This window comes from Plasmodium vinckei (assembly GCF_900681995.1).
Source record: "Plasmodium vinckei vinckei genome assembly, chromosome: PVVCY_09".
In the NCBI taxonomy this organism is placed as follows: domain Eukaryota; phylum Apicomplexa; class Aconoidasida; order Haemosporida; family Plasmodiidae; genus Plasmodium; species Plasmodium vinckei.
Window position 1 is genome coordinate 672,469 of NC_051301.1, and position 18,120 is coordinate 690,588.

The 18,120-nt window shown below is 20.8% G+C and overlaps 4 protein-coding genes across 4 annotated transcripts; 1 reads left to right on the top strand and 3 right to left on the bottom strand.

The window, feature by feature from the left end:
- Window positions 1-154: 154 nt before the first annotated feature.
- On the bottom strand, window positions 155-841 carry PVVCY_0901960 (circumsporozoite-related antigen exported protein 1, putative; the record flags this gene model as incomplete). Its single annotated transcript, XM_008626536.1, has 2 exons — window positions 155-543; window positions 745-841. The coding sequence occupies 2 exons, from the start codon at window positions 839-841 to the stop codon at window positions 155-157; spliced, it is 486 nt and encodes a 161-aa protein (XP_008624758.1).
- A 2,530-nt stretch (window positions 842-3,371) lies between these two features.
- On the top strand, window positions 3,372-5,675 carry PVVCY_0901970 (protein GCN20, putative ABC transporter F family member 2, putative; the record flags this gene model as incomplete). Its single annotated transcript, XM_008626537.1, has 1 exon — window positions 3,372-5,675. The coding sequence occupies one exon, from the start codon at window positions 3,372-3,374 to the stop codon at window positions 5,673-5,675; it is 2,304 nt and encodes a 767-aa protein (XP_008624759.1).
- Window positions 5,676-5,925: 250 nt separating this feature from the next.
- Window positions 5,926-11,043, bottom strand: PVVCY_0901980 (petidase, M16 family, putative; the record flags this gene model as incomplete). The annotated part of the gene is made up of 1 exon (XM_008626538.1): window positions 5,926-11,043. The coding sequence occupies one exon, from the start codon at window positions 11,041-11,043 to the stop codon at window positions 5,926-5,928; it is 5,118 nt and encodes a 1,705-aa protein (XP_008624760.1).
- Window positions 11,044-15,888: 4,845 nt separating this feature from the next.
- On the bottom strand, window positions 15,889-17,475 carry PVVCY_0901990 (serine/threonine protein kinase, putative; the record flags this gene model as incomplete). The annotated part of the gene is made up of 1 exon (XM_008626539.1): window positions 15,889-17,475. One exon carries the CDS (start codon window positions 17,473-17,475, stop codon window positions 15,889-15,891), a length of 1,587 nt encoding a protein of 528 aa, XP_008624761.1.
- Window positions 17,476-18,120: the final 645 nt, after the last annotated feature.

Sequence of the window (18,120 nt, forward strand, 5' to 3'; positions counted from 1 at the left end):
CATAATATATAATCCTTCAGACCATTTATATTATGTTTATAATCACGTTTTTTAAATTTATATTATTATTTTTTAAACTGGGATATTTATTATTCGGAAATTCAATTTATTTAGAGTCTAAATTTGATGGTACTAGAATATAATCACTTCATTCTTAAACATTAGTTGCTGAAAGAGTGTTACCATCGAGTGATGATTTTTTGAGGGCATCCATGATGTTTTTACCTGCAGCTTCAATGTTTACTGGTGCTCTAAGAGATGCGAGTGGGTTTGTAGTAGATTGATCATTTTCTGATGAAGCAGCATCTTCAGATGCATCTTTGGATCCTCCAAGTTGGAATGGGCGTCTTCCCTTGCCAGAATTGTACATAACTAATCCAGTACTTCCAACTAATAATGCTGATACAACACTTAATGCTGTGGCAAGAGCTATATTGATTCTTCTTAAAGATTTTTTATTTTTTGTCAATTGAACAATGTCTTCTTCTTTCTTAACCATATCACTAATTAATTCTTGTACGTCAATTATAGGTTCTGCTGATTCTAAAAAATTATTAAAAAGTAAATACATAAATATATTTAGTGGCTTATATATGTGTAATGGTTAAATGAAGAGGCTAATAGGAGTGTGCAATAATAATCTCTCTTTGTTTTTTGAAATACTTTACGTAACTTTGCTATTATGCATTATGTGTAACTCAAAAGTATAAGCATGCATATGTATATTATTTTAAATAAACTTACTTTTAATAACATTTTTGGAACTAGCTTTTCCGTAAGCATTGTTAAAAAGGCAAAGAGAAAAAATAATAAAAATAGCTGAAACTACGTTGATCTTCATTTTCACGAAAAGTTTAAAATTAAGATAAAAATATATCCTTTGAGAAAACTTTTTAAATTATATGTTTATATTGGATTATATTTGGATTAAAATTAATTTATAATTATTATTGAATTAATAATATTTTAATAAAAACATATATCCTAAAAAAATATAAATATTATTTTCATACAAAAAATTGAGTAATGAAAGTTTACAATAAAAATTAAAATTTATAAAAGATTAAAAATATAAATTATTATTATTTTTTTCTATAAGAAAATATAATAATCTATACTATAAATTTATCCAATAAAATAAATGTATATATTTTAAATATCGCTAACTATTTTAAGTTATAAAAATTTAGAAAATAATATAGCGCTATTTATGTGCATTATAATATATACCACTTGTTATGTGCATCCATAAATAAAATCCGCCTATATAATTATACCTTATATTAACTTTATACTTGTGGTTTTAGGTTATAATTGTTTATAAATGAATAGCTTAAACGGCTCAATTTTTTATAAATTTTTTTTTTTTCGAATTTATTATAACAACACATGGTTTGTATATATAAAAAATGTGCTTGCTAATATAACTAACCACGGATAAAAATTTTGGGATACAACAAAATTTTTTTTTCAAGTTATTTAGCCATTCTTCACATGAAAAAATAAAGTTGGCATTATTTTTGTGTATTATTTTTGTGTATTATTTTTATGAATTATTTGTTACTGGCGTAACAATCATTTTTTTTATATATTAAAAAACCATAGGATGCATGCATAGGTGTACAAATAGGAGTGGCAATATATAGCTATTACTTCATGTTCGAATCATAATATATATATATTTCATTCAAATTGTGCTAATATATATAACTATTGGCAATATAGTTGTATATGATATTTTAACTATTATATTGGTTTGTAACCATATATATATTTCTATTCATTATATATGTGAAATTCTAAAGTGCAAATAATATTATTATATTAGGCCATGAACGAAGGAGCAACATAAAAACAATTCATGATTTTTAATTTTATGTGGATCATTTCATTTTAATAGTGAAATTAAAAATGATGTTTTTCTTTGAATAAAAAATGTAAATATTTACATTTCTTTTTCACACTTATAAACATTTTTTATTAAGTTTTAATTTGGTAAGCATTTCTTCCTTTTCAATGTATACTATAAACATGGTTGTAGAAAATAATAATATTCATGAAACATAGTGGGCGAACATTATATTTACTTTTTTATAAAAAAAGTTTTGAAAATAAAATAATCATTATTAGAACAATGTATATATACCTAACCTTTAAATATGTTTTGTATTAAGCTGTTCGAAAAATAATCTAAAAAAATGTGTTACCAATGTGTGTTATTAGCAGCATTGATAATTAAAATGATGTTTAAAACTTTTATTACTGTTTGCATTACAATTATAAATAATTGAAATTTATTATTCGGATTAGTAAGCATATACAACACCACTTTATATCTCTACTACTCCAATTATATTATTAATGAGTAAAAATTATATCTCCACTAAATTTTATAATATATAATTCATATATATGGGGCATGAAATGTGAACCCATAAAATATTATAAGATATTATTTTTTAATAATGTGTTGCAAATTTTTCGAAGTAAATAATGTCTTTTATATTTTTCAATTATGCTAAAAAAAATTAATATGAAAATATAGTAAGAAACAATACGTTCATTTTCAGAGAAAGAGAAATAAAAATTAACTTATAGAAAAGTTAATATATTCATGTTGTATAGTGTATATTAAAGTGTGTAGTAGCATCCTAAATATAATAAAAGTCAAACAAAAAAAATATATTAACCTATGTATAAGTATATTTGAACTAGCTATAAACATATAGTGATAAAGTGGCTGCTGTATATAACATATGAATTGTGAGAAAATGTATGTTTTTAAATTAAAAAAATAATTTTATTTTATATTAAATGTTTTGTGCTACATTTTTGAAGTATGGGGAATGGGAAATATTTTAAAAATGTTAACACATAAAAATAATTTTATAGGAAAACCGTTCTAAATTTTTGAAAATATAAGTAAAAATAGTAGATATAATAATGTATAGTTAATCATTTTTTTTAACGTAACGTGCTTTCATAAAATAACATAATTTAAAAATTATAACGGATAATGCATTTCTATTATTGCATAAGTTATTAAATATATTTTTATGTATAACCTTTAAATGAAAATATTTTGGTTTTTCACATAGCTTAAAACATTTAATATTTTATTTTCCTCTTTTTTTTACAATACTTATATAAAAGAGGGAGGATAATATAATAATGGTAATATATAAGGTCATATATTTTTTATCTTTAAAACGAAATTTAACAATACAGTTAGCAAACACACTATTGTATCAGGATTTTATCTCTGTGTTACATATATGATAAATATACTAAAATATAATCATTGAAATAATATTTTCACAAAAATCGATATATATAAAGATTTATAGTCACACATAGATATATGGGGAAATATGAAAGAACTTTTAGAAGACTTGTTTAAAATTATTAAACTTGATGAAGAAACAGAAAACTATTTAAAGGAAAGAATAAATGATGAAAAGAAAAAAATTGTGAAAAATGGTGTAGATTATTTTTATGATTTAATTTGTCCATTTTCTGATAAAAAATTAAAAAAAAATGTGATTGCAGAAATTTATAAAAAACATATACATGATGTAACTAATGTAACTAATGAAAATATAAATGATAATAACAATGAAAAATTAACCAAATCTCTTAATCTAAAAGAATATTGGGATAAAAATGATGTCATAGGTTATTATGATCCATTTTTAGGAATCCAAGAAAAACAAATTAATTATAATACTAGTATTCCAATAAGTGAAAGTATAAAAATTAATAAAGAGAAGCAAAAACAAAAAGAAAAGCAGTTAAGTTTATTTAAAGAATGGGTAAAAAATAAAATAAAAATTCCATCACCTGTGCGAGTACACAATTTATTACATTGTAGTGACTCTAGCAAAGGTAAAATGAAAATTGAAAAAATGAATGATATCAGAATTGAAAACTTTAGTTTAAGTATTGGACAAAGGAACTTATTAAACGATACGACATTAAAAATAAATGTAATGAATAAATATGGACTTATAGGTAAAAATGGAATTGGAAAAAGTACATTATTAGCAAGATTAGCAAGACATGAAATTGAAAATATCAAAGAAGATATTAGTATAGCATGTATTGAACAAGATTTATTTCTTGAAGATGTAACAGTTTTAGAATGTGTTTTAATGGTTGATAAAGTACGACATAATTTATTAAAAGAACTTGAGGAACTTGAATTAGCAAAAAAACAAAATGATACAAAATCTGATAATTTAAAGGATAATACAGATGAAAAAATAATAAATATTTATGAAAAATTAAATAGTATTAACTATTTAGAAGCAGAAAAAGAGGCTAGTAAAATTTTATGTGGTCTTGGCTTTGATTCCAATCTTCAAAAAAAAAAAGTAAACTCTCTAAGTGGAGGAATGAGAATGAGATTATGTTTAAGTCGTATTTTATTTAGTAATAATGATATAATATTATTAGATGAACCAACAAACCATTTAGATATATATACTATACAATTCTTGATAGATTATATTCAAAAACTAAATAAAACATGTATTATAGTTTCACATGATAGAAATTTTTTAAACGAAGTTTGTACAGATATTATTCATTTTCATCAAAAGCAACTAACATATTACTCAGGAAATTATGATCAATTTGAAAAAACAAGAATAGAGCATTTGTTGCAACAACAAAGAGAGCATGATTCAATTGAACTAAAGAAAAAGCATGTCCAAAAATTTATAGATCGATTTAGATATAATTCTAAAAGAGCAACATTGGTTCAAAGCAGAATAAAACTTTTAAATAAACTACCAGTTATAAATTTAGAAAAAGATGAAACACCATTTAAGTTTTCTTTTTTAGAACCATTTTATGTATCTAGTGTACTTATTAGATTAAAAGATGTTTCTTTTAAAAACGAAATGTTTAAAAATTTACAAATAAAAAAAAATACAAATATTATAATAGCAGACGATTTTGAAGATTCAAATGCAAAACCAACAGAATTGGAAAATGCTGAAGAAACTAAAAAGGATACTTTAACTAATAATATAACTGGAGATTATCAATTTAAACATGAATTTTTATTTAAAAATGCAACTTTTGAAGTAGATATGGACTCTAGAATTGCAATATGTGGTGTTAATGGTAGTGGTAAAACAACATTAATTAAAATTATTTTAAATTTGATAGATGTTTATGAAGGAGAGCTATATGTTAGTAATAAAGCGAATATAGGATACTATTCCCAATATCATGTTGATAGTTTAAATCCTGTTTTTAATTCTATTCAACAATTACAATATAACTATTCCCATAAAAATATAAAAGAAGATGAAGCTATCAAATATTTTAATAAATTTAATATACCAACAAATATATTATATGAACCCATTTATGTTTTATCTGGAGGACAAAAAAGTAAATTGGCATTAGCTATTTTAGCTTATAAAAATCCAAATGTATTGATTTTAGATGAACCGTCAAATCATCTTGATATTGAATCCGTACAAGCCCTAATTGTAGCATTAAGTTTGTATAAAGGTGCTATTGTTCTTATAAGTCACGATACATACTTGATCAAACATGTAGCTGATGAAATATACCATATAAACAATATTACAAAGGAGGTGGTTAAAATTGATTATGAATTTGAAAAATATACTAAATTGTTACTTGAAAATAAAATTTAATTATATGCAACTTTCCTATATAAATGTATAGTCATGAATTTATTTTTAATATATATGCATCTGTGTAAATATACATGAAAACGTGGGAATAATTAAAAAATGCACAAACATAGTTAAATATTTTTCCATATTAAATATATTTTAATTTTTTTATTTTTATATTAAACTTATTTTATTTCAATTTTGTAATTTTTTTTGTATATATCGAATACAAACTAAAAAACATTATATAATTTTTTTAAATACTGTCTTAATCATATGCCTCAGTATTTAGATCATAACAATGTTTCTTTATGTCTTCATAATTTATCGAACACTTTTCTTTAGTTTCTTGATCATTCGAAAATTTTGCACGAAAATATTCTCTTATTTTATCTATATCATTTGTAAAATTGTGAAATACTTGAAAATTGTCTTTATACATTTCATTATCACAACTTTTATAATCTAAATAATTATTATGATTCAAACCCAATTTATAAGGATTCTTAAAATAATCAATAACATATTGAACAAATCCTTTCCTTTTTACTTCAAGGAAATTTGATACATCTATGATATGATTTCCCTTTTTATGCACATTATTCATTCTAAATACATTATAATCGGGAATTGTGTTATTTAATTTGGTTGTTTTAGTAAAATTCAAGGTATTTGACAATTCTATATTAGACATTATATCATTTTTATTATGAGAATAATTACATTTTTTATTGGAATGAATATAATTCATTTGCTCATTTACGTTATTTGGTGTGTTAGTTGTTTTATATTCCTTAAAAATCAATTTCTTGGCATTTTGTAAAATGTAATTTGCTTTATTTAAAATGATTTTGGGACAGTTAATTAATTCATCAAATATTTTTACAATTTTGTATTTTTTATCAAAACATTCATTTCCATTAATTATCTCATCAAGTATAGTTGAATATTCTTGTTTATAGGTAAATATAGTATTATTTAATATGTATTGCTTTTTCATATATTGTAGCTTTTTTACTAAATCGTATATATCAATATTCATCAATTGAAAAGTTAAGTGTTTAACAAATCCACATATATCTTCTTCTAGTTTTTCAACATCATTATCAAAACTTTGAATAACAAAAATTATTCCTCCAAATCCATATTTTGTGGAAAATGTTTTTACATCAACGGCATAACCATCATTATACTTTATTTTAGCAAATTTAATAAAATCTAATGAAATTAAATCAACAATAATATTAATTAGCATATCGCTTAATATTGTTTCAGATTCTATAATATATGATACTGTTATTGAATTGTTACCAACATTTTTATCTAGAATTTGTACGTCTATTTCTATGTCTTCATTATTAATTAATTTGGTTGCATAGTATGTAGATTCGCTTTTTTTTATAACATTATTTGTCACGTTTCTTATAAATGACTCACATAAATCAGTAATGTATTTTATTCCTATTCCATTTTGAGGTATTTCAATAGAATCTTCTTTGTCGTCTAACACGTTGTCATTTTTTCCTAAAGTGTGTTTATTATACATTGTATGTGTGTTGTTTGCATAACCATAAGTATTATCATTCATCCGGTTATTATTATTAATAACATTGTTAGTACTATTATATTCTGTATTAGGGCCATAGTTAGATTCATTTTTAATATTTATTGTATTTACTATCGACAAATTTCCATATATAAATATATTAATATAATTTTTGTGAAAAAAATTATTTATATATTTTATATACGAATTATATAAAGGGTAAAAAAAATATGCATTTAAAATATTATAAATTTCTTTATTTGTTGGGATATATTTATTAAATAAGGAATATATAATATTTAAAGAATCTCCCACAACAACGCTGTCTTTTCTTTTTACATATAAATTTAATTCGTCATAAGCGTCATTAAATTCATCATTGGTAGGAACTTCTTTTATTGATAAAATATCCTCTATTTTATTTAACATATCCACGAAATAATAGCTATTGCTATCTATGTGTAATATATACGATTCAACATTATCCTTAATATTCACATTTACTGAGCAATTAGTGTAATCAGACAAAATTTGCTTTATTTTTTTTTTCAGTATTATAATGTGTATACGAGTATAAATTGCTTCATAAAAGGTAAAATTTTTTGAAGGAAAAAAAAAAATGAAATCTGCATTTACTCTTGAAGTATCTGTTAAACCTTTTTTAAAAAATATATTATATCCATAAGAAGATTTAATCAAGCAAGGTATGTTATATAATATATTCGATTTAACATATTCATTGTCATCTGATACAAATGATTGTTTATTATTTTTTGAATAATTAAAATTTTCTTCACTATTATAGGAAATACAGAAGAATGAATTTTCACTTAAAATATCATTTTTCTTAAAATTACTAAAAGGACAAATTTTAAATTCTGGAAGTGTAAAATTTATATTATTTGCAACTTTTTCTTCATCAATAATATATGGATTATCCCCTATAGAATACTCGATAAAAGTATTGGGGATTTTTATTTGATTTGTTATAGTGAATATATCTACAACATTTATAATATGCATATTTTCATTTCTGAAAAGAGAACCTATTAAGCTGGTAATTTTTATCTCATTTCGAAAGTCATTTTTATTCATATTTGTTACTAAATTGTTAATTTTTAAAAATTCAAATGGATTCTCTAAGTAAATAAGTAATCTGTTAGAATAACTCATTAAATCATTTAGACATATATTTATATCATCTTTTCTAAAATTAATATTAGTGGGTAAAGTATTTTCTCTATAATAATCAAAAATATATTTGTTTACACCTTTATTTAAACTATCATGATCAAATAATTTACTTATTTCATTGATAAATGTTTGGAATATATATATTAAATGAGATAAATTACTCTTCCCTTTCTTTGTTAATTTTATTAATATCCCATAATTCAAATAATATTTATTGCATATATTTATAATCTGAAAATCATATGCATATTTGTTTTCCACAGATATTTTATAATATAATCCATCCTTTCCGAAGTTCGAAAAAAGTTCATGAAAAAAACCCATGACTTTAAATTCTTCAATTCTTTTATATATATAAATATTAATTTTAGAGCTCCAATATAAAAAAATCTGATCTTCCCATCCCTGTTTTTTTAAAATTTCAATATACTGGCTTTTTTGGTTTAAATCGAGAGCATAATTTAATTTATTTGTAAACGGAATAGACATATCATTCTTAGTATTTATTTCATTATTTAAATTAATTTGCTCATCATTATGATTGTTCAGTTGTCTATTAGGTGAATTTTCTTTCAATTTCATGTTATTTTGTTTTTTAATGGTTTCCTTTTCGTTGTAATTATAATTTGTTATTTTTCCAAAAAGTTTATCAACCATATCTATAATATCATTAATGTTGTAATGATCTGATGAGTTTGATTTTTTCCCTAATAGTATACTAATTGACATATTTTTAGGTTGATAACATTTTCGGTGAAATTCATACAATTTTTCCTTTATATCTATTCTTTTTTTTAAAATATTTTCACATAAGGTAATGTAATTCCCATAAATGAACAAATTTGAATATTTAAAATGTGTAAGATACTGGCTAGTAATTTTTAAGCAAGTTTCAGGATTATTTTCCATAGAAATATATTTATTACTAATTTCATTAACTTCGTTTTCTATGAATTCTTCATTAAATATTGGATAAAATAAATTTTGGACAAATAAATTTAATAAATTGTAAATGTCTTCAGAATTACCGCTTGCATAAAAGTTAGTAAAAGATTCATTAATATGACTATTGTATTTTGGTGAATTTACTCCTAATTCACTTAATAGCGTCGTATCCCTTTTTTTAGATTTATAAAAAATAGCTCGTTGTAATAAATTAGAAATTCCTGGAATGTCATCTAAATCATTATATCCTCCACAATCAACTGATATTGAAAACCCCCCTTTTGATGAATATTTATTTATTATTCCCAATCCTCTAAACCCATTTTCTTTTAATTTAAAATATTTATAATAATTTGTATCATTAATTTTATTTTTTAAAGTGATATTCTCAGAAAATATGTTTTCATCAGTTTTGTTTGTCTTTTGGAATTTTTCATTTCCTTTAGATGCATCATTTAATTTTTTATTGATATTTTCATTATATTTCACTGGTTGGATCTTCTTCAAAATGCTATTTCCCGAATTCGGACTATCTGATATAATTTTTTTTTCGGAATAATTTACATTTTCTTCTTTATTTTTTATTGTTCTAGGATTTATACTTATATATTTTGTATTTTGTTTTTTTTCCTCATTTGATAATATTTGTGGTTCATCATTATGGCCCATTTGCACATTTTTATTGTTTCCATTATTATGTAATACGCCTTTATCTTGACGTTGTTCTTGAATGTTAGGGTTATTCATTCCATTTATCATATAATTTATGGGTTTATTTAATGGGGTATTTTGGTTAATATTTCCTTGTGCTTTATTTTCATTTATATTTATTTTTTTGTCTTTTAATGGGTTTGCATCTCCTTTAATATTTTTAATATTATTATTTTTTTGAAGTGTTTCCGGTTGTTTAAAATCATTAGTGTCCTTTTTTGTTCGCATATAAATACCTGCACTCGTAGGTTCATTAAATACTGAATTGTCATTTTTATTGATATTAGTTGAATTATTATTAAAAATGTTTTCACTATTTGTATTCCTACTGTATTGTTTATCAAGATTATTCTTAATTAAGTTTTCGTTTGTATGATATTCATTATCATTATTGTTATACGAAATGTTGTGAGATGGTCGATTCATGTTTACGGTACTGCTATTATTATTATAAGATATATTTTCATTTATTCCACTATCATTTCCTTGGCGATCTACTACATTATTTTTATTATGAAAAGTATTAGAATTATTAAAAGTTATATTTTGCTGGTCTTGAATATTATTATATGAATTATCCTTTTCGCTAAATTTATTTTTTCTCAATGTCTTTTGTAATAGTTCATCGTTTGATTTTTCATTTCCATTGATTGCAGAATAGTTATTAGCATTTTTATTATCGTGTATAGTACCAGAGTTGTTTATTTTTTCATTATTCATAATTTCAATTTGTGATTGTGTTTTTTCATCTTGTTTGTTTATTTGGATATCATCATCGACAAAGTTACGGAAAAATAAAGAATGATTTTCCACATTTTCTCTGTCTATGCTATTTTTATTTGGCGAATCATAGTTAAGACCAAATAGTATTGCTCTAAATTGTTCATTACTTAATCCATAATTATTTTTACTGTTGTATATTGGATTCTGACAACTTGATTGATTTTCATAAACTAAAATTATGAGAAAAATAAAAATGTTAAAATACATTTTAACCCTTCTATTTGTTTATTTGCGCTCATGAAAATTTGTCAACTTGTCTTAAAAAAATAATATGAAGTCTATATTGCTAGTTTTTACGATATAAACAAATTCATATATATACACCAGAAAACAACATTAATATTGACATAATTAAAATATGTTGTATATATAAAAGTAAAAAAATAAGTACCTACTGTTTATTGAAATAGTTTCAAAAGGGCTTATACAGGTAATAAAATCCACAAAAATCAGAAAATTAAAATGACAAAACAAAAATTGAAAAATGTTTATTTTATTAAAATTGTAATAGACAAAAAAAAAATACATGAACGTTAATGTTTTTTTAATGTTTTTAATGAATAATTAATATTAAAAAAAAAAAATAGCCATAATTTTACAATTTTTATACATAATATAATTAAATTATAAAAAAAAGCTATTTCTTTATAAGTATTTCCACAATAAATTATATTTCATATTACACACATGGTGGCATACCGTTGTTATTAGGTTGTTTTAATAAAAAAATATAAATTTGTTATGAACCGTACATGCATATTGAAATGTCTATAAAAATAATAAGCATAAATTTAATATATTTTAAAAATGTGTGTAACTATAATAATTATTGGGAATATTAAAAATTATACATAAAAAAGCTAAATATAAAATTCCCTAAAATTATTTATTTTTCTATACAACATATATATTTTTCAATTTCCACTATTTTGTACTTAATTGTCTGGATGATCTTTTTCCTTGAAATCATATTTTTAATATTATAATTTTTCAAAAGTATATGCTACTATGTATTAAAAGGTGTTAATATCACATAACTAAAAGGTATATATGTATGCTTTATAAATAATTAATTCAAATGTTGGATGAAATCTTGAGACGCTTACAACAATTTAAGAAAATAGTGTCAAAATAATATAAAGCTCATATGCATTATTTCAGAGGGTAATAATTGAACAAATTCATTAATAAAAAAGCATTTATAATGTTAAGATATTTGTATATAATAATGTTAAAGGTATTGCAACATAATTATATAATTAAATTTTTTTCAAAGAATGAGTAAAAACATAATAATGTTCGTTTCAAGGAATAATTATACATATAGACATTCAAAAACATAATCAATATATTGACTATTCCGAAAAAATTACAAAAGATGAATTTTTAAACTAAGAAATTATTAAACAGAATTGGTATCCTTGCTATTATTTTGATTTTTTTATATATCTCGTTTTTTTTGTTTACATATGGTATTATTAATATTGTCTAGTGTGTATTCAACATTGCAATTTTAGAACTATAAAATATTTCTCATTAAAATTTCTTTGGATATTGTGAAATTCACAAATTACATTTGTGTATTCCAGGAACTAAGGATTACACAATTCATTTGAAAATAACAAAATGTATGATTTAGTAAAATCATCGTATTTTTGTTTCATGGTTAATGCAATTTATTTATTAAAATATAAAGGGGGAGCTGCTTTATTCATAGCATTTTAATGAACCTTTATGATAATTTGAAACTTAAAACATAAAATTGGATAAGATGGTGTTTTATAGGATAAGTAAAGAAGATGATTTATTGTCTTTTTAAAAAATGTTATTAAATTGTTTTACTTTTTACAATTCTTCGCATAATCTGTATTTTAGGAATTACATTTAACGTCATTAGTTTTTATTATAAAGTAAACTTTATAGAATTCAGAAAGTAATGAATTTTTTTTATGATTCCTAAATGAGCGTTAAACTAAAAACATATATGCATATCTGTTTAGCATTGGTTTACATAAGTTTCTCTTTTAAATATATAATCATATTATTTTAAGTTCAAATATAATGTACTTTTTGTATTAATAAAACTGTAAAATATTTACAATGAACAAAAGATCAATAATGTGTTACTTTCTTTGTAGTTAAAATAATTGATTAAGCGAATAAACAATGTCTTGTTTTATTGAAATGTTAAGTGTGTGTATACATACTTAAAGCATATTGCATATCGAAAGAAATAACACTAATTTTATTTTATGGTAAGTTTATCGTAAATCCATTCAAAAGCATCAAGTATCTATGATTAATAAATAGATGTAATATTATACAGTGTAATGCAATTGAAAGTATAAGTTGCTGAAAAAATATTAATATAAATAATAGAAACAGGTTCTCCAAAATTAACGTTACTAAGTTATAAGACTAGGAGTATTATAAAATTTCAAATAAAAATAATTTATATAGCATATATTATTTATTATATTTTACGTATTTATATAGCTGATATTTTTTAATATTTAAAAGATAATATAATAAAATAATATTACAGAACTTTATATTTCTTAAATATAAATAATTAAATTAAAAAATATATAATAATATTGTAATATTAAAAATATATTTAAAATATTAATATTATAATTAATAAAATAATTATGTTATTTAATTTATGTCTAATATAATTAATTTTATTAAATAAATTAAAATTAAATATATAATAAAATTTAATTATTAATTTATTAATTAATATTATATAAAATAGTAATTATAATTAAAAATAATATTTAAATATTTAATTAAATTATATTTTTAATTATTATAAATATATATATTCAATTAATTAATGTATTTATATAAATAAAATTGTTAAATTATATATTTATAAATGATTTAAAATATTATTATATATAATTAATATTATTTAATTAATTAATAAATATTATAATACACATTATTTAAATAATATGTGTAAAATAATTAAAATAATATAACATTTAATATATTAATTATTTATTTTATTAAAATATTTATTAATTAATTAAATAATATTAATTATATTATTTATTATTTAAATTATTATAATTAAAATAATTAATTAAATTTTATTTATTATTAATTATATAATATATATATCAAATTAAATATTATAAATATAATTAAAATAATTTATAATTTAATAATATTAATTAAATAAAATATATATTTAATATAAATAAATTAATTATTATAATAAATAATTAAATTAATTTAATTTAAATAATAATAAAACATTAAAATAAATAATTAATTATAATATATAATTAATATTTAATTAAAAAATTATTTATTAATGAATTAATATATAATATTTATAGTGTTTTATATTTTTATTATTTAAATCATTTGTATAATAAATAATATATTTATAATATTAATTAAATTAATAATATAAAATAATATATTTATATTTTTAATATATAATATATTTAATTAAATTAATAAATTTAAATATTAATAATTAATTATTTATATATATTTATTATAATTAAATTAATAAACTATAAAATAATATTTTAATTATAATAATATATTTTTTATATTTTTAATTATTAAATATATCTTTTAATTTTTATAACACTTATATTTATTCATTGTCTTTTTGTTATAAAAGTTTACATTAATTATTATAATTTTAGTCTAATTTTTATAAAATTGTAATTCAAATGTCTTTTATACTTTATTTATTTTTGAAGACAAACAATTCATATATTTTAACATAAAATATCATATAAATATATAATATAAAGTTCCATAATTATATAAAACCGTCTATGTACGAAAATTTTACTTTTTGATTTTTCATAATTAACACAATTAATATATGATACAGTTTTAACATAAACAAAATGTAATAATTATTAACATTTTATTATCTATATTCAAAAAATCCCCAATTGTTGAATCATAAAAAATAGTTTATATGCATAATAATTATGTCTATTTTCATAATTCCTTATATATAATAATTGACTAATATATTGTCCTTTAAAATAATCATTTGGAAATGTTAAATTATTTCATAGTCCACACTCTGAACTAACAATTTACTAGAAACTATAAATTGTTTAGCTTTTCATTGTAAATGGATTAAACTATGTTTAGCTACATTAATCCATCAAATACATCTTTTATTGAAGTATCATAGAAAACTTATTAAAATATATTTCATTGTCATCATTATAACATTTTTCTTACATGTTTATTGTTACATTATAAGACGCATCATAGAATACTATTTTGCGATGGTGTTAATAATGTAAATATTCAATCTTATTAAATTTTTTATTCCCAAATGGCATATTTTTTCAATACATGACTATTATCATAGGAAGAACTTAACGTAATATAAGATGAAACGTAAACATAAATTTACATAACAATTTTTTAATTTATTTTACATTTATATATATAAAGATAAGAAAAAGGTTTTACTTTATAAACACGCAAAAGTATACCCCTATATAAATTTAGACATTCAATTATCTAATATAATTACTTACAATTATTATTTTCATTTGTAAATTTATATAGTTATTGCAGTTATCTATATTCACATTATCATGTATTTCAATCGAAGACCCCAAATATGACATATTTATGTTAATCTGCTTTGTCTTTAGCAACAAATATATTTTTACATAAATTATAAAGTTAAAAAAATATGTAAGTATTAAGTTTCAAATACATTTTAAACACTTTTTTCATACATAAACAGTTTAACATAATAGAATTAGTTTATTCTACAAAAAAACATGTTATCATAAAAAATTTACTCAAATATGCACTTTATATTTTGTGAGATAGCTTTTGAAAAAAAATATTATTTAGAATTAGAATATTAGGGCATTTTATTGTTACCAAATGCCTTATATTTAAATGAAACCTTAAAGCTATAATATAAAAAATTATATGTACTTAAAAATTTTATTGTTTAGAAAAAAAATAAAGTAAAAATTAAAACCTAAAAATGTCAATGTAAAAAATAAAACAAAAATATATATATCTTGGAAATACATACTATAGATTGGCATATCTCTTTAGCCATTTATCTGCTTCTTCTATTTCGCTTTTTTCCTGTTTATGAAATTCGTCAAGAAAGAAGTGAATTGTTTTGTGTATTTTATTCTTTAAAATTAATGATTCGTTTTCTTCGTTGTCAGGTATTGTATATATTTTAATTTGATTTAATAAACTTTTTTGCATTTCTGCAATTTTTTTATTGTTTTCTTCGTTTGAGTCATCATTTTGTCTTAATTCCCTTTTTTCACTTATATATTTATGATACTTATTTATTACGTATGTATACATTTTCTCTGCCTCTGAAATTTCTGGTAACTTAAAATTAACCAAATTATTGATGCGCTTTTGGAAATATGAATGTTGTAAAATATCTTCACAGCCATTTTTAAACCCTAACCTGGATTCAGGATTAATAACTATTAATTTTTCTATTAAATCGACGAGGTCCAATGGTATTATAGGAGGGTATTTTATTTCTCTTTTTTTTATTTTATTATATATGAACCATTCTGTTGAGCCATCAAATGGAATTGTGCATGTTACTAATTGATAGATGGTACACCCAAGGCTCCAAAAATCACGAACTTTGCCGCTACATTTATTGACTAAGGCTTCTGGTGGGATAAAGTTTGGAGTTCCAACATAGTTATCAAATGTTTTTTTTCTTCTGTAACTGCGCTTATTTATGTTTATTGAATCCATGGCATCGCATAAATTATTTAAATCATCGTTGTTACATTTTGTAGTACTTTTATTATCACATTTAAAGCTTTCATTATATTGAGGTTCTTTAAGTTCAGATTTTTTTGAAATATCATCATTTGATATTTTATCTAGCTCTTCATTATTATCATTATCTAATACACAATTATTAGATTCATCATCCTTTAGTATATCAGTGTTTTCTTCTGACTCATTTTTCAAGTTTTTATTTATGTTATTTTTTTTTTTTAATGAAAACTTACTTAGCTCATCACCTTTTATTGTGCATTTATTTACATTGTTTTCCATGGGAATGTAATCTAAATCTTTAGATGTACCAAAATCAATTAATTTTATTGTTCCATCCTTGTTTATAAGAAAATTTTCACATTTTACATCTCTATGAATCACATTTTTGTTGTGTATATATGCTAATGCATGAACCATTTGAAGTATTATATTAAATGTTATGTTTTCAGAAATACCAATACTTCGAGTTTTTAAAAACTCCCATAATTCATAATCAGCATATTCATATAATAAATAGACATTTTCTTTATCTTTAAATGTACTAATTAACTTAATAACATTTGAATGCCCTGGGGTATTTAATTTCATTATGACCTGTTTTTCCGTTAACACAGAATTTACCTTATTCATTCTATTAACCTTTTCTTTGCTGAATATTTTAAGAGAATATATCTTTGATGGGTCATTTTTCAATTTCACCATGAAAACGTCACTAAAGTTTCCACTTCCAATGTGCATGTATATTTCAAAATCATCTTTACAGTATTTTCCATCGCCATTATTTTCTTTACATTTTGTTACTTTTTCATCAATATCATACACATTTTTATTCAGTAAAAATCCCTTCTTCATTTTTTCATATTTCTACTGCTATTGTATATAATCTGAATTGTTATTTTATACCTACACACTTAATAACCTGATTATTATTTTAAAATTTATTAATATTTGTCTTATTAAAAAAACATACTGTACTTTTAATATTTATTGAGGTGTTATAAATAGAACTTTAATGAAAATGCAACAGATATGGCATGAATTTATGTGTTAAATAATATAAATAAAAAAAAATTTTATATACTTAGGTATTTTAAATTTTCGGCTTAAAAAACATAAAATATTATTTTTATAACTTAAACTTGTAAAAAAAGTTCCGTATTTTATTATTATTATAAAAAGGTTTATATATAAAATGGCTTGACACTTGTCAAATTCATTTAAACAAATTAAAACACAAAAATAATAATTAAAAAAAATTAAAATATCAACTATGATAATAATAAACAAATATAACATAAAGAACATAATTTATGAGAGATGAAAATAATAACATTTAAAAAAATATAAGATAAATAAATTATACACATTGTGATTTATTTTAGAATCACATATAAAAAATTTGCATTTAAACATGTTTAATATAAACAAACTTAAGAGGATATATATTGTGTTATTTTAAAGGAATTTAAATGGCCTAAAAGCCTGCATGCCACATTT